At 31.2% G+C, this 21,305-nt stretch overlaps 6 protein-coding genes across 11 annotated transcripts in view; 3 read left to right on the top strand and 3 right to left on the bottom strand.

Moving 5' to 3' along the window:
* The window catches only part of LOC113366512 (transcription factor AP-4-like), a gene marked incomplete in the record, with an annotated part of 67,367 nt that extends 61,795 nt beyond the window's left edge, over positions 1–5,572 (bottom strand). Inside the window, 1 exon segment of the mRNA XM_026608131.1 lies at positions 5,196–5,572. Coding sequence (XP_026463916.1) covers positions 5,196–5,278 — 83 coding nt within the window.
* Positions 5,573–5,926: 354 nt separating this feature from the next.
* Positions 5,927–20,554, bottom strand: LOC113366506 (polycomb protein Sfmbt-like). 4 transcript variants are annotated; one of them, XM_026608121.1, is made up of 6 exons: positions 20,425–20,554; positions 9,502–9,644; positions 8,828–9,107; positions 6,748–8,568; positions 6,396–6,676; positions 5,927–6,290 (listed from the first exon to the last, which is right to left on the bottom strand). In XM_026608121.1, coding segments are annotated over exons 1-6 (2,865 nt in total). In that variant the 5' UTR covers positions 20,426–20,554; the 3' UTR covers positions 5,927–5,951. The 4 variants fall into 4 exon arrangements, with proteins under 4 accessions (XP_026463906.1, XP_026463903.1, XP_026463907.1 ...); XM_026608118.1 differs by lacking the exon at positions 20,425–20,554 and adding an exon at positions 17,230–17,321; XM_026608122.1 differs by lacking the exon at positions 20,425–20,554 and adding an exon at positions 17,230–17,321 and having other exon boundaries at positions 9,523–9,644.
* On the top strand, positions 10,370–11,574 carry LOC113366513 (serine hydrolase-like protein 2). Its single transcript, XM_026608132.1, has 3 exons — positions 10,370–10,550; positions 10,642–11,042; positions 11,124–11,574. Exons 1-3 carry the CDS (start codon positions 10,502–10,504, stop codon positions 11,562–11,564), a joined length of 891 nt encoding a protein of 296 aa, XP_026463917.1. The 5' UTR covers positions 10,370–10,501; the 3' UTR covers positions 11,565–11,574.
* LOC113365773 (protein arginine N-methyltransferase 9-like) lies at positions 11,723–14,773 on the bottom strand. Its single transcript, XM_026607317.1, has 2 exons — positions 14,403–14,773; positions 11,723–13,592 (listed from the first exon to the last, which is right to left on the bottom strand). The coding sequence occupies exons 1-2, from the start codon at positions 14,651–14,653 to the stop codon at positions 11,723–11,725; spliced, it is 2,121 nt and encodes a 706-aa protein (XP_026463102.1). The 5' UTR covers positions 14,654–14,773.
* On the top strand, positions 14,830–17,070 carry LOC113365771 (plasminogen activator inhibitor 1 RNA-binding protein-like). The gene is made up of 2 exons (XM_026607314.1): positions 14,830–14,842; positions 15,674–17,070. The coding sequence occupies exons 1-2, from the start codon at positions 14,830–14,832 to the stop codon at positions 16,753–16,755; spliced, it is 1,095 nt and encodes a 364-aa protein (XP_026463099.1). The 3' UTR covers positions 16,756–17,070.
* On the top strand, positions 17,669–21,257 carry LOC113366508 (transmembrane protein 62-like). 3 transcript variants are annotated; one of them, XM_026608125.1, is made up of 11 exons: positions 17,669–17,872; positions 18,209–18,458; positions 18,522–18,616; positions 18,680–18,846; positions 18,992–19,192; positions 19,260–19,507; positions 19,612–19,796; positions 19,867–19,948; positions 20,048–20,354; positions 20,454–20,669; positions 21,006–21,257. In XM_026608125.1, exons 1-11 carry the CDS (start codon positions 17,669–17,671, stop codon positions 21,091–21,093), a joined length of 2,043 nt encoding a protein of 680 aa, XP_026463910.1. In that variant the 3' UTR covers positions 21,094–21,257. The 3 variants fall into 3 exon arrangements, with proteins under 3 accessions (XP_026463910.1, XP_026463909.1, XP_026463911.1); XM_026608124.1 differs by having other exon boundaries at positions 20,433–20,669; XM_026608126.1 differs by having other exon boundaries at positions 17,825–17,872; positions 18,309–18,458; positions 20,433–20,669.
* The last annotated feature ends 48 nt before the right edge of the window (positions 21,258–21,305 follow it).

Here is a 21,305-nt window from a genome sequence, read left to right as displayed (position 1 = left end):
ACGTCGTATAATTGAAATAAACAACTTTAAAATATTTTGATTACAGAACCGGCATAACAATAATTATGTTATGTCTAAAAGTGCTACACATTTTTACAATCTATGACGTAGCACGTGTGTTTCATGCCTACTAATTTTATTTATTTACGATCGCTCAGTCTATGGTATTTTACACGAAGGCAAGTCTATAGTAGTAGCGCCATATAATGATGCTTTATCAGCAATGGTATAAGTATATAATAGTAATTACTGGTTAATTATAGAATGAAAACGACCAACATGTACGTATTGTCACGGTACAGTCGACTGGAAAACTTCCATAAACAAGCATGTAATCTTTGATTGTGGGTTATAACTTGATATTATTCCCCATTGCATATGGATCGTAAGACAATTGTATCAAAATCTTTGTAGGTATCAATTACATCAGTGGGGAGTGAAAAGTCCCCAAAAACTTTACTGTATAATTTCTATAAATTCAAGTTAATAGTACGACCGAACACAAATTACACAGAGCAGCACGTTTATTAATAAATTCTATAAATTTTAAAATATCAAATATGAATATTTAACAAGCGCATGCAAAGTGTAATCATGTTTACCTGTGTATGTTTTATGCGACGTTGGCTTATTATATAGCTTACAGCTGATGTGGACGTAATCGATTCGCTTATAGTAGAACAAGCATACAAAAAAAGAATTGTTATTGGTTTCGTAAACTTACATATTTCTGGCACTAGTAATTATTTTTATCTTTATTTCCTGAACGTTCCACTAAACGTATTTTCAGCATTGCATAATTGATTAACAGACAGTTTTATCTCTAAATCAATACGAGTACCTACAGAAATTCTGAATATTTTTTCCAATTACCGATCAAAACCAAAGCTTGTTATAACGACTTCTCAATGAATTAGATTTATGGAAGACAACCCAAACGGTTGTCATGTCTTTATGTAATGAATTTCTTATTACAATCTCTGTAATACTGTATCATTTTCAGCTGCTACTGAAAATCAAGCTATTTTCACTTGAAACAAATAAAGGAGAGAGAGCGCCAAGGCATGCGGGCGCTGAGGACTCTTGTATCGCTCCTGGGCATAGGTAAACTACTGCTTGACACCAGGTTGTCCGAGGTGGATATCAAACGTGGAACTACTGAATAGCTCTAACCTGCTGTGTTGCTTTTACTTCGTTGTTTTGAATTAGAAACTGAGCTTACATATAATGGATATCAACGATAAATCCGTTCGCATTGACTCTGTTCACATGTCATGCACACATGACAAACGACATTTTGATAAACGGAAGTGCGTATCATACAAACACAACAATTACCTATTTACAAACTCACTACAAAAAATAAAAGACTCTGAAATACTAGTAACTAGAGGTAGCCATTACTAGAAAAATAATTTTACCATTTTCAATAAGCTAAAATTGAGAAACCCGAGTACAAACTAATGATAGCGAAGCTTTGAAAAATGCAGAACGCTAATTTTATAATGAATAACCCATTTCAAATCAAGGTTAGAATATTATTCAACCGCGATTAAAGAACATCCGATAGATATTTTTAGTCATCTAATAATCGCCGGCGTCTGCCTGCTTGTTGTCCATCATCTTGTTTTATAATAAGAGAACTCCGCGCCAGCCAAAATTAAATTCGGTTAAAGCGAACCAGAATAGACAAGAGTTTATTTTAGCGAATCTCTCTAATAGATACATTTATAAATTAAATTTATCAACGGTTAATTGTTACAAGAAAAGCAGTGATGTTAAACATGATAAATAAAAATAAAATTGAAAATTTAACTTTTCAACCTTGACCTAGCCTAGTCTATAGGCAACGCTCGCTTGTGATCGACCATCGATTTAATATTTATCACTCGTACAGTTATACAGTTATACAGTTAGATTATTGAGAATTATAATTAGTTATCGTGATTTTTTGGTTCTTTAGATTGAAAAATCTTACAATATTTTGTGTAAAAAATACTGTGGCGTCTACTGCGAAAAATACATGCGAAAGAAATTATTGTTAACTTCGTTCATCTCTAATTACACTCTCTACAATATTCATCTCTATATGTCACTATTTATCTTTCACAATATATAATCTACACATTATTTATGTAATTAGAGACAATAAACGAGTGATTAGAGACGAATGAAGTTAACAATAATTTCTTTCCAATATCAAAGAGTAACTACTAAATAATGCAATAAAAATAAATATTGTATTTTACTAACAAAGAATAGGGTAATAATTCACATGTTATCAAGGTACAAGATAACTCATGTAAGAAATAAATATAAATTCTTCTTATACTTAATATTAATTATATTTATTTGATATTAGCGGAAATTAGTAATATATCCCAAGTCATTAAAATGTCCACATGTTATAAAGTAACGAGAGCGTGCTCCTTCGTCCTACCTGAGCCACGATGCTGAAAACACGAACATTCAAGGTTGTACACAAATTGTGAACATAAAAAATGAGATTCATTTGAATAAACGAATTATATATTTAAATCTTTGACGCAGAACTCGAAGTCAGACTGTCGATTTCCGTTTAGGAGATAAGCAGGTAAATAATTTTTATGTAATGGTAATTAAAAATTCTAATTTCTTGTATTTATAAAAATACATTTTTCCCCCAAGTGTGTGTACTTTTCACAAGTTTTGTTCCAGATGAGTTTTTATTGAATAATTCAGTAACTTATGAATTAAATTTGTATAATATAAGCGATCACGTGCAATTCATTCATAAAACAGTCACATCGGGAGTAAAAACGCACACATAGACCGATGTATGAAAAATGCAACCAAGCATAACACACAAACCATTCATTATAGTTGCTGCACGTACATTTGCTAGCAACCTAACGATTTATCGCGTTCGATATGAAAGCTCTTAAAAACTTCCTACAATCTGATCTTATAAAATTACACTATAAACTACATACAAAATGTAATGATATAGAAGCCAAAAATACGACAAGAAAGTTTCACCTAGTTCTTCAAATTGTATAAACACGTGCTAATTCGGCGGCTAACATACATGCTACGAATCACGTACGCACACGCATTCATTAGTCCATACACATTTTTGAAATTCTGTTCCACGCATGGACATCTGTGTTCACAAATTTATTCATACGAGTATCTCAACAGCTGATTGGCCTAAATTTCATAATGTGATATTTCGATTACTCAATTAATATTTCCGTAGCGCACGGGAGAGATCAAACAATAAATTTTCCATGCGTAAAAATTATTACTAATTTGAAATATATATCATGAAGTAAAAAAATTACTTTGTTAGCTTGATTTAGTAGTCAGCATTTACGGTACGGTTTACCATTCGTATAAAAAAAAATGTTCAGGTACATGCACGGTAAAGAGGGTATTCTATATTCAGGCACGAAAATGTTTCGCGACTGCGACCTTGTACATTGTTATAAGTCGAGTGTAAACCGGGGTCACAGACTCAATTCGCGTGACCCAATTGTCATCCGTTCCTCCGATTTATGTTTATGAGAAATTATAAAAAAACCTTGTTATATTTTATACTCTGGACAACTAATTAGTACGTCCTAACAAAATTACACCAGCGATTTTGATTACAGGAAATCATCAAACCGTGAATATTTGAAATTAAATTTACTTCGGAAGCTCTGGGAACAGAGGATATGAAACCTTATTAAGCATTTATAAATTATAAATAAAAATATTTTAAATTATGCACCCCTACAGGAAGATTCTGAATATGAAACATCTCTTAAGACGTAATAAATTTTTAATTATCATGAAATAAGGATAAAAGTAATAAAAACTATGTGAAACATCTATTTGCTAAATATCTGACGTAATATTTCGATTGTAAAGGCCATGTGTGAAATTTTTCCAAGAACTCTAGTCGTCCGCGTCCTTTCTAGAAATGCTGTGGAGGACAAAAGAATACCGAAAAATTGCATACAAAGGTTCAGGCAACAGAATTTATTTTCGTACCTGAAAAAACAACATATGGCATAATCCAATGGTTTTCAAACTAGTCACTGTAATCGTTCTCGCATTTTAAATATTTTAAAGCAAAATGATTATATTTAATAAACTTAGCATCTCAACAAATTGTTGATTTTACTATAAACAGAACAATAAATCCTTAGATAAATCCAATATATAACTATTGCAAACGGCGCATTGTCGACTATGACTATTCATTAACGTTCCTTGTTCCAAAATAATATCAATATTCAGAATAGGTTTATTACACTATAACTCTATGAAAATTATTAAAAAAGATAATTTTAATTTAACCAATTTAGATTTCACAATTTTGAAGGTTAACAACTTTATTTTTTGCACATTTTTCAATAGTTGCGAACTTGACAAATAAGAAGAGATTAAATAAAGTATTTATATAAATATAGTATGTAACATTTACCGGGGCGTTATACCAGATTTTTTTTGTTAAATATATAAAGACGACGCGTACAATCATTTCATTTGCTTGAATTGATTCAACAATGTAATAACAGATTACACAGAGTTTGTCATATAAGAAGCAAATAATTTATCATATAATAATGTGTGTTCATTGGTATTGTGCAAGTCTTTATAGAGTTGTAAAAAATAATTGTTAAAGTCATAATGAATTAAATTTAAAAAAAAAGTTATCACTGAATAATATTAATAGAATTGACAGAAGAGTGCAAACCCCTCGTAAATTAATTGAAAAGATGAATTTAATTTGAAAATATTGGAGTGTAGCCGTGCCATTCCGCAGCGTAAAACTTTACGTCGTACAATTAAAACTTTGTTACGAAGCACTTCATACTAAATATTGTGTAATGCTGACGTTGCATAATTACATGCAATAGTAAACCGTCAATAAAACGTAAACAGAAGTCGCATGTGGAATGTATTTCATAAATACTACTCTAAAGTTCGTACTGTGTGCCGCAGAATCACACGATACACACAACATGGCGGGTACAACAGCTGAGTGGTTCGCCGGCCGCCTAAACTACGCGGGAAATAATTCAAAATAAATTCATAATACCACCCACAGAATCAAAATTGCACTGCACTTAATTCATAACACAATGTGACATATTTGATCACTTCCCTACGGCTCTAGATAATGATTTAAGGTTAAGATATGATGAAATGTAAACGTGCACTACCTGCCGATGTGTAAAATCTCAGATTCCTCTTCCTGATATTCTTCTACAACCACTTTATCCTCACTAGTGGCAAAATAAGACATATCTTGTACTGTCACGCAATTTTTAGAATTTTCACTAATTAATATTGACACAAAAACACAAATTAACACTAGAGGCGACTAGCGCGCACACTACGCAAAGACTCGCCGTGGATTTGTGATGGCGGGAAACAGCTGAGGCCGGAATGACGCTATGTATGAGATATAGCTCCGCTTGGGCGGTCTTAATAAATATTGCCGAAAGACGCTATTAAGTCACGATTTTTACACACAAGATGCGAATTATTTTAATTTCAATGAATATAGACCTTTATTACAGTTTTGACAGCTCAACTAAGAGATATTTTGAAAATTATAGGAACTATTTTAGTGCGCGCACGAAGACAATGCGCGCCGCCATAGACGCGTCTGCCAGCTGGCGTGTTAGCCCCGCCTACAAGCTATGGTCATTGCGTTTTATCTTTAATTTTATGAATACTCCCTCGTAATATATTTTTCTTCAAATTTCAGATTAACCTGCATGAAGCACAATTAAATTACATAATTCAAATATATTTACTAATATGAGAAAATAATTACATCATTATTAAACACTAGATAAATAATTAAATATTATACATTTTCTTTCAGTACTCTATACTATACTATATTAAAATTGTTTATAATCTTATATAACGCACAATAGTGGTAATTGTTTCATATAAAAAATAGGATGCTATAAAAACTTATTATTTAATGTAGCTTTTAGTAGTCTTGATTGTGCTGGATTTATTTTACATTTAAGTTGCTGTATTAGATCAAATATTTTTAATGAAGGTCCAACCTTCATCCCGAGTAAAAGTATTATTTCATCTTTGGTTAAATCGAGCATTGCAGTTCCATCAATTTTATTTTTACTAAATGTGTCACAGTAAGTTGCACAATCATTCACCCTTAAAAATTGTGCAACATCAAAAACATTCCACTGTTTAGGATCCAATTCGCCAGTCAAATCTCCAAAACCAGCTGAATCAACAAGTCTTGGAATTAATTTATTGCTGCTACATCCAGTATTCTAGAATTAGACAAATATTGTTGTTTTGTATTAATTATTTTTTATTATTCATATAATTTTAATTAATAACTCATAATTCAAAACCAATATCACATATGAACTCACATTAATGTAACTCGTTGCTTTTCTCTCAGATGGTGGAGCTATTTGAGGCTCTGATGAAACTGGCAAATTTTGATCAGGACCTATTGGCTCTGGAGCTGCCTCAGGCTCCTTCACTGCTGTTTCTTCCACAAGAATTGACTTGTCCAAATCTGCATTTTCAAATTTTGAAGATAATCTACGATGGCAACTTTCAGATTGATTTGCTGTATAATCCTTATTATTAGAAATTCTCAAAGAATTGTTTTTCAAAGCATTTATAGATTTTGATGTATTGCTTGCACCTGTTAAAGTAAATATATTAATAATTAGTATATTAATAAGCATATTAATTGAATATTGAATCAAATCAGACCTGCAGGCATGGATTTGTTCAAATTAGTTTCCGGTTTCGTTTTCTTTTTTCTTCCAGTTTTTTTCTTGTTGCCCTTAGGAGAAATTTTATGAATACTTGTCTGCTTCTGAGGAACATGTGGACCTTCCAATTTATGACCCACCATAACGCACCATCCTACAGGATATATATCAGGGCTTTCACAATCTAGCCATTGATCATATTCAGCATCCCAACCATCAAATTGAACTTTTAACAAACGACCAACAACTCTAGCTATCGTTGCAACACATACTAATCTAGGATCCATTAAATCAGCACACTCCAACTTCATGCCCTCTATAAAGCCATGTTCGGGTATTCCTAAATCAAATAGCCTTTCATAAGCTGCTAAATTCCCAGTTTCTTGTAAATACAGATCCCAAGAAAATGTATGAGCATTATAAAGATATGGAGGTGTGAGTAATATATTATTGGCCGCACAGAATCCAACTGGAAATATGCAAGGTGAACTTTCATGGTAACAAAACCAATCAGCACCTGTGGGATCTGCAGCATAATTATCAATTTTTATCATGATATAACCATAACGCAGTACTTGCATCACTGTTGCAACACATATTGTAGATAAATTTAAAGGATCTATTGCTTCCAATTTCATTCCTACTCTAAACTTAGATGGCACATTATTTCTTAACAAGCCATTTTTAAACAATTCTTCAGGAGCATCTTCATCATTTAAAATACCACTATTTACACGAAGTAAGTAACTCATTGGTGCATCTATGTTATGGCCAACTTTCTTAGCCCATCCTACAGGATGTATTAAAGGAGAATCTTCATGACACCAAAAACCATTATCTTCTGGTGTGCTGTCATAATAACAAACATGTAAACGTTTGCCAATTATATTACGTACAACAGCAACTTTAACTTGTGATATTCGATTCTTGTCGACAACCTCTAAATTTAATCCACAATGAAAACGTGACTTTAAGCTATCACTAACTTTATTGTAAAATGTCGATGGTAATGTCCGAGCTCCAGTTAATCTTTTGACCAAGAACTCTTTCCAGTCATTATATTTGTTTTGTATTGTTTTTGGAGGAATTAATGGTTTTCCTCTGGTTGCACACCAACCAACAGGGTGAACCTCAGCAGTACATAAATTTACCCAAAAATCTTTGGTATCATTATTTGCAAAACCTTCATAACGCATCAAAGCTTTATATCCAATAATTCTCAAAACAGTAGCAACCCAAAAAGAATCAGGCAGATTATCTGAAATATTGTCACAATCAGTATTTTCAACTTCCACTTTCATACCAACTGTAATGTTTCCCCAAATTTCATAAACCGGTGCATGTTTAAAACAAGTCACGGGTGCTGCCATAAAGTTGAGATCATTTAACTGTGAAGTCCAATCATAAGAATTAGAAAACTCTGATGATTTTCTGCGCACTGATTGAGCTGTTTCATCTAATTGCGATATTTCTGGAGCAGAAGCAAGTTGTGGAAATTTTTCTGGTAGTATAACATTTGAAAAATCATCTTCACATTCCATTTTGAATTTATAATTTGGATTAGCTATTGGTTTTATATCTAAGAAAGAATCTAAATTACTTGTTTGAAATTCGTCTTCATTTGCTTCCGAGGAATTTTCTTGCTTAATTTGAGATTTGCTTGTCAATGACTGCATATTGTTTGTATTTTGTATTATATGTGTACTAGGTTCTGGATCAAGCCCACTATAAACTCTTGCGCAGGCAAGACTACAAAATCTTCTTTCACGTGTGTAAAAAGCATGCTTTACTCCAATAGCTCCACATTTTTCACAAATGGCTGCAAAGAATTATGCAAAACTTTCTATAAATCATGATTAAATGTAATTCTAAAATAGTTATCATTTTCAATCATATATTGAGGTGACTTGTGATGTAACTTATTGTATTAATTAATAAGTATATGCAAATAGAAGAGCTAAGTACATTACAAATATATTCAGTATTATTCAGTATTGATAAGTCATTTTAACTAGTTGTTTTACATCCGGAGGATTTTATTGGGTCAAATATGCGTAAGAAAAGTTTTCTGGACTTACCCATGCCGTCCTTTTGAATAGGTATAACACTGGGATCTGTATCTCGTTGATATGCTATAGGAGTTTTCAAAACAAGGCCAGGGTGTTTAACAGGTTTAATTTTTCTACTGGTTGCTTGGGCAGTTTGAGTACCCATACTTTGTGTCATAGGAGCATTGCCATTTTCAATTTCATCACAAATCACCTCATCGACTTTATAATTTTCTTCGGAATCTTGAATTTTGTTATCATAATTTTGAGATGTTTCTGTATAATCCAACATGCTGTATGTATCTATTTCCTTTAAATGTTTTATAATAAATTACTTAAGTTAATTCAATTAATTTAATATATAATGCACTAAAGTAGAAAACATCTGAAGAGAGAAGTTATGTAAAGTACAACTAACAGGTTTATGAATTCTAAAATTCTAATTATAGATGAGTCCGCAAAAAAAGTACTTATTATGCTAAGAAAACATTATGCCCTATTATTTTCATGTTGCAAAATTTGTTAAGTCTATTCTATGTTGTAGTGAATATAAAATGTTATTTACATTCATATTTACCTCTTAATGTAGTATAATATATGAAATAATTCCTGATGTTTAGAGTCATTCAAAAAATAAACTTATATTCATATGCTAGATTTACATTATACTATTCAAGATATTCAAGCAAGAAAAAGCTTAATACCATAGGATTTGTGCGACTGACCACATCATCTAAGGATTGATTAGAATGTCCAGTAGCATAGAAAGGACTATCTTCCATCATAAAGTGCTCAGCACCCATCCACACCATGCCGAGTTCTGGAGTAGCCCCAGGCAACGTATACACTGCAATACAGATTCATGTTGAATATGAATGAAGTTTTGACTTTGCTGAGGTACAACTCATGGAAAAGCATATGCTGTGAAATCTTTTTTTGTTTTGAAATATATCGAGGCTATATTAAATATTGAATAATAAAATTCCTCAAGAGCCATATAATTTGAGAGGCGATAAGAAAATATAAATATCAAATAAAGACCATGATAAATAATCGATATATATACATATATGTATATGCATATATAAGAAGGAGCTTTGTTTTGTGTCAAAGGTGCATGTAAAGTAAACAAAGCTTTCTTAAATACATTAGTTATATTGTATACCGTTCATTTTATCACAAAGGCCTCGAATTTTCTATCCGAAATTCACAAAACGTATACCGAGACATCAAAGCCACAATTTCTACAGTTTTAATATGTAATAGTGTTGCCACATGCGATGGAAAATGCAGCACTTCAAAACATGAAATTTAAAATTCAAGTTTTTCCAATCTTAACGATATTAATCTCAGTCGTAAATATATTACGACTGTTGAATCTCTTAAGTTAATTAAATTCATCAAATTGATTAACAAACTTATTGTATCTTCACAAAAAAAATTTAATAGGCAAATTGGCGGCAAAAATTAATTTTGACCTTGACAATCTAACTTGAAAGATGTACTTGAAACATGACATTTACAAATTATGTATAGTGATATGAATGTGTTTGTAAACATGTTATATTTCTTTATGTTAATATGCATAATATCAATTATTACTATGTAAGATAAAACGTATCAACAATGATTAGATCACGGCTGATTGATCGACGACCTGACTAATCATAGTCCAAATGAGCACGTTTAAATAATAACAATAAAATGGAAATCAAGGAATTCAATTTGAATGTACCTTGGGGTGTCATAGCAGGTAAATTTAAATTAACGATACCTTAATAAACTATAATTTAACTAATAATAAATTCTTTAAACAGTATTCAATGAAATTATTTGAATTTCAGTAAAAGCATGGGGAAATTCAGATGATAAACCAGTATTAGCAGTCCATGGCAGACAAGACAATGCTGGTTCATATGACAGACTCATACCATTATTGCCAAAATGCTTTTATTATGTTTGCATAGATTTGCCAGGACATGGAAAATCTTCTCATTATCCCATTGGCATGATTCCTGATTTCTATGATTTATTGCATTCTGTTAAGAGAGTTGTTGATATGCTTGAATGGAATGAGTTTATATTCATGGGTCATAGTTTAGCTGCAAGATTAGGATTACATTTTGCTGCTATTTACCCAGAGCAAATTTCCAAACTTATCATGCTTGATGCTATTGATTCCGAGAACATACCGCCAGATATGTACAAGTATTGGTTTAAAATTCATCATCAAGAGTTTATGAGGGTTGGTAATGAGTTTTTTACCTGCATAATCTAACTAATTGGTATATTAATATTCATTCATATGTCTTTATTTTCCGCTCAGGTAGAGAATCTGATAATGTATGGTACACCGCCTAAATATACTTATGAACAACTAGTAGATCTATATAAAAGAAATAGAGGTCTCAGTGAAAAAGCAGTTCATCCTTTGCTTAAGAGAGCAATTGTACAAAATTCTGATGGTACTTTAAATTTGGGAATGGATCAAAGAATCAAGCAACTACAATGGCCAGCAATGGATAACAATTACAGAATGAAAGCACTTGTGCATAAAAAAGCATTTCCTCACTTAATGATATTTGCATCAGAATCAGTTGATGCAGGACTAAAGAAGCAACATGCAAGATTATTGAATGCTCTAAGAAAAAATAAGCTGTTTGAGGAACATGTTGTCAAAGGAAATCATGATGTACATAATGATAATCCCACAGCTGTAGCACCAATCATAGAAAAATTTCTATTGAGATTAAATCATCGATTGTAATATGTATAACATTAACACTAAAATAGATAATTGGGTTGCAAATGCATTTTGCAGGTGAATATTTTTTAAAGTAAGATATAATGTGAATAAAATATTTATTATATTTTATAACTGAGTATTTATATTTTCAAATATAGTGTAAATAAATTGTTTACATATTAGATGTTACTTTTCTCAACATCAATTTTCAGTATTCCATCACTTTGCAACACATTCAAAGTAATACTTTCACTTGTTTTCAAAGTCATTGGTTCAAAAATAAAAGCAGCATTTTTAATATAGCTCTCAGAATTCTTTGTAGTATAAAATATATCTGATTTGAGTAATTTTATCTCATACCAGTATAAAATTCCATTAATATTGCAATCGCATGTTGCAGGTACAACTATTTTATTGATTTTATTATCATTTAAACTCAAAATTCCTAAGTCAATAACATCACTACATGAAATGAAATCTATTTCATCTATCTTAAAATTAATGTGTGTTTTAACTTGATATTTATTAATAAACTCTGCAATTCTGTAACCTCTAACATTTGAATCGGATACTGTGCTAATGAAGTCTAACCATTTACTGTCAACCAAAATCCCATTTAAATTTATTTGATAAGGTATGACTAATCCTTCAGGATTCAAAAATTTAATAAGATCTATTTGTATAAGATAATCATCAGATATTTCTCCACTTTCATGCACCCAATTAAATACTATGATATCAAAAGTTGTAGAACTATCTATCTTACCTACATCACAAAAATGTATTTTTTCTATATCTATTGAATTCATATGAGAAACAAGAGTTATAAAAGATTTAACATTTATATCACAATCATTACATATGAGGTAATCACATTTTTTTTCTTTTAGCAATAACAATCCTAATATTGGAAATGGTGATAAATCTAACATAGTTGAGATGGTAATATTATTTGTTTGTAGGTACGAGAAAATAGTCATTAACATTTCAATATATAATTTATCATTCAAAAATTGTATTACTTTACCAGGTAAAGGAACACTGTTAGTGTCTGCAGCTAAGGAATAATGATCAATAACTAACATATCTTTGCAAAAAGTTCTTAGAGAGAAATATTCTCCATTCCCCACTTTAAATTGCTGTTTTGTACAAAATATAGCCTGGTCCCAACAACAATAATCATTATCACTAAATGGACTTGTAGTTATTATGTTTTCTTCGTCTAATTTTAAAGTCATCCACACTGCAAATGCATCCACATAGCCTTCTTTAATGCTTTGCAGGGACATTTCTTTTTCACTCTGCAGACTAGTTTTTAAACTTGCACACTTCAAGTCAAAATCATATAAGATTTGAACTTCTGTTAAATATCTAACATCTTTTATGAATCTTAAGTTTTCAGTAGTATACATATCCGTATCATCTGAATGAGCTAACAATTTGACATCAAATAATCCAGTGATATTTGAATAAACAAGTCTAGATTTTTTATATATTGTGTTGCTTTGAATTACTGCAATATGTACAATAACTCCTTGAGGAACTATTTTCCAATCAGGTAGTGTTAAATTCTGAGCAGCATGTTGTATGCTTTCAATCAAATTCTCTCCAAAAATTCCACAATCAAAAATTTCAGTTATTATTAATGATACTTTTGGAAAATGTTCTACTTCAATGTCCAGCGAACTAGTATTTAATAAATTAATGCTCTCACAATGATTTGCCACAAACACATTTTTTGCAATATTGAACATGGTTTTGGAATATTCACATGCTTGAATTGATTTAAATTTACCTTCAGAGGCAAATAAAGATAATAAGCCAGTTCCAGTGCCAATATCTAAAATAATATCATACCCATTACTGATATGTTTTAAAATTGCTTCACGATAGGCATTGTTCCTTTTATAATCATTAATCATTCGAAAATGCCATCGAGATACCAGCATGTCTTTGATTTGATTCATATTTCTAACACATATCAAATTGGATTTATCACACTCACTAGCATATTGTAATATTGTAAGTGCCTGCTCCAAATAATTGAGTCTGTAATGTAATATTTTTTTATTTCAAAAATTTATCCTAAAATTTAATTGCATATTATTGTGTATCATAGCACAACATTGCTTGTAGTAGTCACAGTTAACACTTTTAACTTTAATATCAACTGTTTTTGTAACAATAAATTATGCCAGTTTGTAATATGATTATCAGTTTGTGATTTAAGTGATGAAGGAATACTGAAGGAGTATACTTCATAAGTCTTATCTATCAATTCTATATACAGTTTATATACAGTCAATGATTGTAAATTTAAACAATTATTCGAGCTTTTATTAAGATTGTACCAGTATACTATTGGATAGCCAGCTATGATGCCCAAAATTGTAGGAACGCATATTTTTTCATTGCTACATACATAATATACATCTAATACTTCATGCACATGCTCCGAATATACTCTTAAAAAAGTCTTGAGTAAAGAAAATGTATTTATGATTATACTGGGTGCGGTTAATGATTCAGTTACATCAACAAATGTAAAGTAATTTAATGGTATTTCTGACAAACTATTTATATTAATGATACAATGTTCTTGTTCAATACATAATAAAGATATGTTTTTGTGCAAGATATTAGTTTTCTTAAGCTTTATCAGAAGAGTTTGTAATGATAAAGTAGTAATAGTTGGTCCTATATCCCAAATAAAACCAGGTTTTATCCCTATGTTTACAAAATATAACTGAACTGATAATGCCTTGTAGTACTTTCTCCAATTCTTATTAGGTAAAATTTCCTTAAATATACTTGTTATTTTACAAATGAAATTTTCCATATTTTTAATTTGTGTCTTACCTAACTAAACTACATCCAAAAGCATTTAATAAATTGGGACTGTCAGGATAAATTTCTAAGGCACTTTCAAACGTTGAAATTATTTCGTCATTCATTTCTGCATGATGAAGCAGATCGCAAAATTTAATTGTTATTGAAGTAAATAGTTCTTCCAATTCGATCTTTTCATCTGGTCGCAGCAACAATCGTGCTAATAAACTAGCAAAAGTATTTCCATAATTAATATTTTCATAGTCAGTAACGCCACTCATTTCTGTGATTTTTAAATACAGCTTTTCCTAATAAATGAAATTGTAACTACATCACATTTCAAATATTTATAAGCAAATTCTTAAACGAGTAAATCTAAATTTGTCTGAAACATAACCCATAACCTGACAAGATAAGCATGTAACATGAAAATATTAAAATAATTTATATGATGACGATGGTAGCCCTATGTAATTAAGTAGGCAAAAAGTAGGTAGACAGAATGACAGAATTTTATATAAACAAACTTGGGACTCTTATTTTATTATCTACAAATGTAAGATCATATAAAAATTATACTGTCTAGGGTAAGACCCATATAAAATATCTAAGTATAATAAGTTTAATATTTTTCAATAAATGCATCAAGTTGGATTGATTGCAAAAATGGCAACACTACGCACTAAAAATTCAATCAGGCTGACAACTTAGCACATAAATTCGCATCTCTACGTTATTATAATATCTGATATTCTTTTTATAGAATTCCTATATCTGGCCTGTATCATTCGAAGTAACAATTTTGTTTTAAATCATCTTTTATTACAATTTTATGTGTTAAAATCAAGCTATTGATGTGGTAACATCGACATAAATATTCCTCCATTTTTTCGTAAACGGTGTTGGCGGCCTTCGCACAGCGATGAGTGTTATTTATGCCTAAATTATTTGACTGTTTTCGGGAAGTGAATTGTTCGTTTATAATTGTTACCTGTTTAACATAATGCAATTGAAATTACGTGCTATTAAAATGCTTTTACATCGATTCCGTATTAATAATATACAACTGCATTAGCTGTCTGCAGTGTATATGGGCGAATAGTAGCCTAGGTGTAACCTCAAAAAATTGTTTTGCAATACAGTTTTGCGCATAATAGAAAAATATGGAGAACGCATACGGAATAGGTGTAACGAATAGATACCATCTATTCCTGGACGACGATGCTGATCCTTTAGAACTACTTCAATCTAAAGAGCGGGAAAGAGAGCTCAAAAAACGATCCAAAGGAGCCGATAAGAAGGCAAGGCAAAAGTGGAGCCAAAACCGAAAGCTACGCCCGCTTCGCGCAAAAACGCGAAGGAATCGGAAAATATCAAGTCGGCGGATAACAGAATTCGCGAAGAGAAATCCAAACAGGACGACGGAAAACCAGAGCGCCAACAGCGCAGCGGTCGCTTTACTGGTGAAAATCGTGAAGATCGTAATAATCGTCGCAACCGAGATGACTCTTTCAATGGTGCAGCTGATAAGGAATGGAAACCTCGGCGAGAATTTGGCGACAATGAAGGGGCTGAGCGTCGTACATTTGGACGGGGGCGCGGAGGTCGTGGAGGCCGTGGCAACTATGAAAATCGTGGCCGCTATGATAATCGTGGAAAACGAGAGCACGATTCACAACAGTCTGATGGTTCTTGGGAAAAGCGATCTGGCAGCAAAGATAATGCTGACAAGTGGCCGAAATCAGAAAATGTTCCAGTAAATGAACCCAAGCAAGAGTACGGCAGTGAGGAAGTTGGTTGGGATATTGAAGAGAATGTGGAAGTTAAGGAAGTGACGGAACCAACCGACAAGTCTCCAGAACAAGATGGAGAGAACGCCACAGAAGTACCTACTGTAGCATTAGAGGAGGAACCCAAGGAGTTGACATTGGATGAATGGAAGGCCCAACGTGCAGTTCGCCAAAAGCCAAGCTTTAACCTTCGAAAGGCCGGAGAAGGTGAAGATCCATCTCAATGGAAAAAAATGTATGTGCTAGACAAAAAGCGAGAAGGAAATGAAAGTGAATTGGAGGAAGAGTTGGAATTTGACATTTCTGATTACCCTCAACGTGTTGGACGTCAGAAACATATTTTGGATATCCAATTCACGTTCAATGATGCACGACGCGGTGGTGGCACTGGCAGAGGTTGGGGCAGAGGACGAGGTGGCCGTGGTCAAGGTCGTGGATTTGCAAATCGTGGCGAAAGGGCTGGTGGTAAAGCTCCTTTTAAAAATGATGGTGCTGTTCAAGGTGCTGAGGAAAGGCCAGAGGTTCATCTAGGCCGTGGACGTCAGAATGCTCCTAAAGTGGATGATGAACACGATTTTCCATCTTTGGGTTGAAATATATATATATATAATATTCTTAGATGTGACATTTGACTGGAGCTACCAAGATTTAATGTAATTAGTATGTTCATATCATATGGCACTATTTGGAATATCGAATAAGGACTTAAGAATAGCGGTGGTTACTAGTCATTTGTTAGTTTAACTTGTATACTTAAGAGTATGCTTCTATTATTTTACTAAATGTTTCCTTTTTATAAGTCATAACAGCTATTAGAACATCACTTAATTTCTTTTTCAATTTATATTTACAATAAAGTTTCAATGAATAATTATTTTATAATTGTCAGTCAATACCAGTTCAATAGATTTCATTTATAAAGCAAATAAAAGGATATTCTCTCTAAATTGGTGTTTCATTTATATTTAAATTATTTATTTATCATCACATGCAATATTAATAGTAATATTAAATAATTCAATAAATAAATAAATATAAGTTTCTTACAATATAAAAAAAATTCTTACCAAGGCTTGAATAGCTAATCATTTAAATACTTAATATCACAGCACTTTACAATTTAATATATAAAATAGGAATAAAATACTCTTAATAATTTATTATGGAACTGAAGATCCATATCAACAGATATTTAAACGTAAATATAAAGTATCACCTGAAGTTGATACGTTAGTTTTCAAAAATAGCGGTCACGAAGCCTAGACAATAATGGTCGTGAAGTTAGCTGTAAGCAACAGTCAGGTCAGATTATCGTAACAATTGCAAACAAACGTCACTTTTGACGTTTATCATATCATTGCACTTTTAAAAATACATTATCAAAATTATAAGTACAACCGAAAATAAAAATTTAAATTCGTAATACTCAAAAGTTTATCTTCTCATTAGAAATATGATTTAATATTTGAAAAAAAAAATGTTATAACCCTATTTTTTTTTTTGAAAATGAGAATATCAAAATCAGCAATTTTTTTCTTATTATTTATTTTAATATTCTCTATATTAGTTGCGAACGTCGCGAATTTAGTGAATGTAAATGATGAGTTGCAAGAATATGATGTTTACGAGAAAAGGAATCAACCATGGATTCAAACACAAAAACAGTTTCCTATTAAAGATTCTGCTGATCATCTCATATGGTTTCTACAAGTAAGTAGTTTGTTTTATTTTATGTATTTATAACTTAAAATAATATTAGCTTACTTGAATATTATTATAATATATATATATATATATATATATATACATTCATATTGTGATACTTTTACATATGTATATATTTGATTGAATTTTAACTAAACCAAAATCAATAATGGATTTTTCTCTTTAAAATAGATGAATGAGTAAATATTAAATGATAATAAATGGTTTTGTTATAAAACACTCATTTCTAAATCAAAATTTAAAAATCTCAAGAAATTAAGAAGTAAATTACAATATTAAATTTTTTATTCAAAACGATGCATTTAGATTTTTTCTTTATAGATATCTGACATACACATCAGCATATTTCATGATCCATCAAGAATTAGTGAATTGAGAGAATTTTGTCATAAAACTGTTGACATTATAAAACCGATTGTAGTTTTAGCAAGTGGAGACTTAACAGATGCCAAATCAAAAAATAATATGGGTTCAAGACAATTTGAGAAGGAATGGGAATATTATAGAAATATTTTAGAAGAGACTAAAGTTCTTTCAAAAACGAAGTGGTTGGATATAAGAGGCAACCATGGTATGATAAATAACTAAATTTATACTAAATTGTAAAAATATCTACATGAATTATTACTTTCAGATAATTTTAACATAGCTGGGGTCGATTCAAAGCAAAACTATTACTACAATTACTCTGTACAAGGAAGAATTCACAAACGTTCATATTTACATCAGGTATTGATCGATCTGTTAATGGTTTTAGTGTATAATCTATAAATTCATTTTTCATTATTGTAGATTAGTCTTGGCAATGAGAAGTATTCATTTATAGCCTTGGATGCTTCTTTGACTCCTGGCCCAAGAAGACCTTTTAATTTTGTTGGAATGATAACAAAGGCTGAATCAGAGTATGCAATAAAACTAGCAGAAGAAGCTAGAGCAAGTGGGGGAAACTATACAATTTGGTAATAATTTATTTTTCATTCTTCAACACCAAATTAATTCATTTATGAATATATGCTTGAAATGAAATAAAATATATATGTAATCATTTGGATATTATAATCAATTTGTCAAATAAATTAATTGCTGGTAAATTATTCATTGAAGGTTTGGGCACTACCCAACATCATGTATAATTGCACCAGGCGGGGTGTCTTCTGTTCGTTCCTTAATTGGTAGATATACAGAATCTATGGCGTACCTTTGTGGACACCTACATAGAATGGGTGGATTAGTACCCACTATGCACACAATACAAAAATCAGGTTTTTTAGAATTAGAACTTGGTGACTGGAAAGATAATCGAATGTACTAACAGCACTACTTTAACTTTATAAGATACCACAATGAAATTAATTTGTGATATATTTCTCAGGATTCGTTTGATGGCTATAGATCATGGGTTATTTTCATTCATTGATGCACCCCACGGACGTTGGCCATTAATATTAATTACGAATCCTAAACATGCCTTATATGCAATGCCAAAACGTGAGGCAGCTGCTAGTGAACAATCGGCTTTATCAACACACATCCGGCTTCTGGCATTTTCTATTGGAAAAATTACTCATGTTAAAGTAAGAATAAATGAACAACCATGGACTAAGGCCAAAAATGTTAAAGGTAATACAATCACCATCTTAAGAATCCGATTAACTCTTGAGTCTGGCAAAGGAAAACATAATGATCATTTCTAAAATATATAAATTATCAAATTATTATGATAGGTCCATTATTTGTAAGCAAGTGGAATGCTGAAAATTATAAAAAAGGTTTGCATCATATACATGTGGAAGTTGAAGATGAGGATGGTCGAATACAAACAATATCACAACCTTTTTCACTAGATGGAACTAGATTGAGTTTTGATCTTTTGCCACGTTTTATTCTTATGAGTAATGCCAGTCAAGTTGTAAGTATAAATAAATATATTAATTTGCGAAATTATTACAATATAGATCTCATTCAAATAAATGCTACAGTTTCAGTTCATGTTTGCGTTTATGCTAGTCATGTGTATTGTGCCACTGTGTTTGTTTCGTCTTTTTCATCGTCTTGTGAAAGGTAAATATCTCATATGTATATATGAAAGAAAGAAGAATTACTTAAGAAATGAAGTAATATGAATTAATGAAGAGATTTCACTTTTATTTTTATTTCCAGATGGCCGAATGAGGCCACCTAGAATGAATCGATCATCTATCCTTTGTTTATGGATGCGCAAATTGTGGGTTTTAGCATCTGTGGATAGGATATATTATCCCCTCATAGCATATCCAATATATTTAACCTGCGGACCTTGGAGTGTGGGAGAAATAATTGAAGGGCATTTAGGCGCTATTTTTGCTTGGGGGATTGTTGTGAATGGATCTTTTCTACCGGGATCATTTACATACTTTTATGGATATCTACAAATGTTTCTATGTCAATTTCCAATGACTTTGATATTAGCTAATTGTGTTGATAAACGGTACTTATTGAAATTATATATATATATATATATATATATATATATATAATATTATGAAATTAATTCTTACTTTTTTAGGCTGCAGTATCAACTCAGCAGCACAAGCGGTTTGAAGCACACAAGGTCTTTAATCCGTCTAGTCATAAACCACATTCCATTTATATTAATTGTAAGTATACAAATGCTGCTGGCTTATTTCTTCTGGTTGGCTTATGGTACATTGGCATTCATTATCGGCCCCTTGAGAACATGGTCAATATTTCTTAATGTACTATTATGGTGGCAGGCCATCACTTTACCAGAGAAATGCACAAGGTGAGAAATGTCTTACACATATTTTAAAATACACTAAGAATACACTAACACTAACTTAATAGGTTATATATTTTGATATGAAAACCATGTGGCATTATTAATTCTATTATGTTTCTTACTTGTTTGTCAATTGTACAACATGATTACAACAACAAAATTTTTTGCCTAACTAAAAACTCAAGTGCTGCCAAATTGAAAACAATTTGGCAAGTTCAGGTTGCATGTGAGAGTCTAGAAATTGCTGCAAGGATTATTATATATATATACATATATATATATATATATATATATATATATGTATGTTATTATTATCTTAAATGTATTTCTATTCCTCAGAGATGCTGCGGCTGTCTGGTCTGACACATGTAGCAAAATAGTCATTGATGCAAATACAGATACAGCCGATAAAAACACAAACTTATAAGTTTAATGATATTGCATGTAAATATAAAGTAAAACTGTAATATAATAGTTTAGTTATATTAAATGTATTGTGATCTTATAGTCTGACTGATAGCCTTACACATTTCTGATAATGGTGGGAAGAAATATTTTATAACAAACTGATATTTTTTGTCCTATAAAGTTTCGAGAGCCATGTTAGACTTAAATAACAAATATCGAATTTAATATTGA

Source organism: Ctenocephalides felis, unplaced genomic scaffold, assembly GCF_003426905.1.
Source record: "Ctenocephalides felis isolate EL2017-DRISC unplaced genomic scaffold, ASM342690v1 CF-g0.4_SCAFFOLD_01170, whole genome shotgun sequence".
NCBI lineage: Eukaryota > Metazoa > Arthropoda > Insecta > Siphonaptera > Pulicidae > Ctenocephalides > Ctenocephalides felis.
This window is presented reverse-complemented; position numbering and strand designations above follow the sequence as displayed.

What these genes read in the sequence shown, in the direction of transcription:
- LOC113366513 (XM_026608132.1), top strand. Translation starts at nt 10,502, where the DNA reads ATGGAAATCAAGGAATTCAATTTGAATGTACCTTGGGGTGTCATAGCA. An exon ending in ACCTTGGGGTGTCATAGCAG is followed by an intron (nt 10,551 to 10,641) that starts GTAAATTTAAAT and finishes TTTGAATTTCAG; the next exon opens with TAAAAGCATGGGGAAATTCA. An exon ending in ATCATCAAGAGTTTATGAGG is followed by an intron (nt 11,043 to 11,123) that starts GTTGGTAATGAG and finishes TTTTCCGCTCAG; the next exon opens with GTAGAGAATCTGATAATGTA.
- LOC113365773 (XM_026607317.1), bottom strand. Translation starts at nt 14,653, where the DNA reads ATGAGTGGCGTTACTGACTATGAAAATATTAATTATGGAAATACTTTT. An exon ending in TTTGGATGTAGTTTAGTTAG is followed by an intron (nt 13,593 to 14,402) that starts GTAAGACACAAA and finishes ATTACATTACAG; the next exon opens with ACTCAATTATTTGGAGCAGG.
- LOC113366506 (XM_026608118.1), bottom strand. Translation starts at nt 17,251, where the DNA reads ATGATTAGCTATTCAAGCCTTG. An exon ending in TCAGTCGCACAAATCCTATG is followed by an intron (nt 9,108 to 9,501) that starts GTATTAAGCTTT and finishes AAACATTTAAAG; the next exon opens with GAAATAGATACATACAGCAT. An exon ending in AAGCAACGAGTTACATTAAT is followed by an intron (nt 6,291 to 6,395) that starts GTGAGTTCATAT and finishes GTCTAATTCTAG; the next exon opens with AATACTGGATGTAGCAGCAA.
- LOC113366508 (XM_026608124.1), top strand. Translation starts at nt 17,669, where the DNA reads ATGAGAATATCAAAATCAGCAATTTTTTTCTTATTATTTATTTTAATA. An exon ending in TTTTCATCGTCTTGTGAAAG is followed by an intron (nt 19,949 to 20,047) that starts GTAAATATCTCA and finishes TTTTATTTCCAG; the next exon opens with ATGGCCGAATGAGGCCACCT. An exon ending in GCTAATTGTGTTGATAAACG is followed by an intron (nt 20,355 to 20,432) that starts GTACTTATTGAA and finishes TTACTTTTTTAG; the next exon opens with GCTGCAGTATCAACTCAGCA.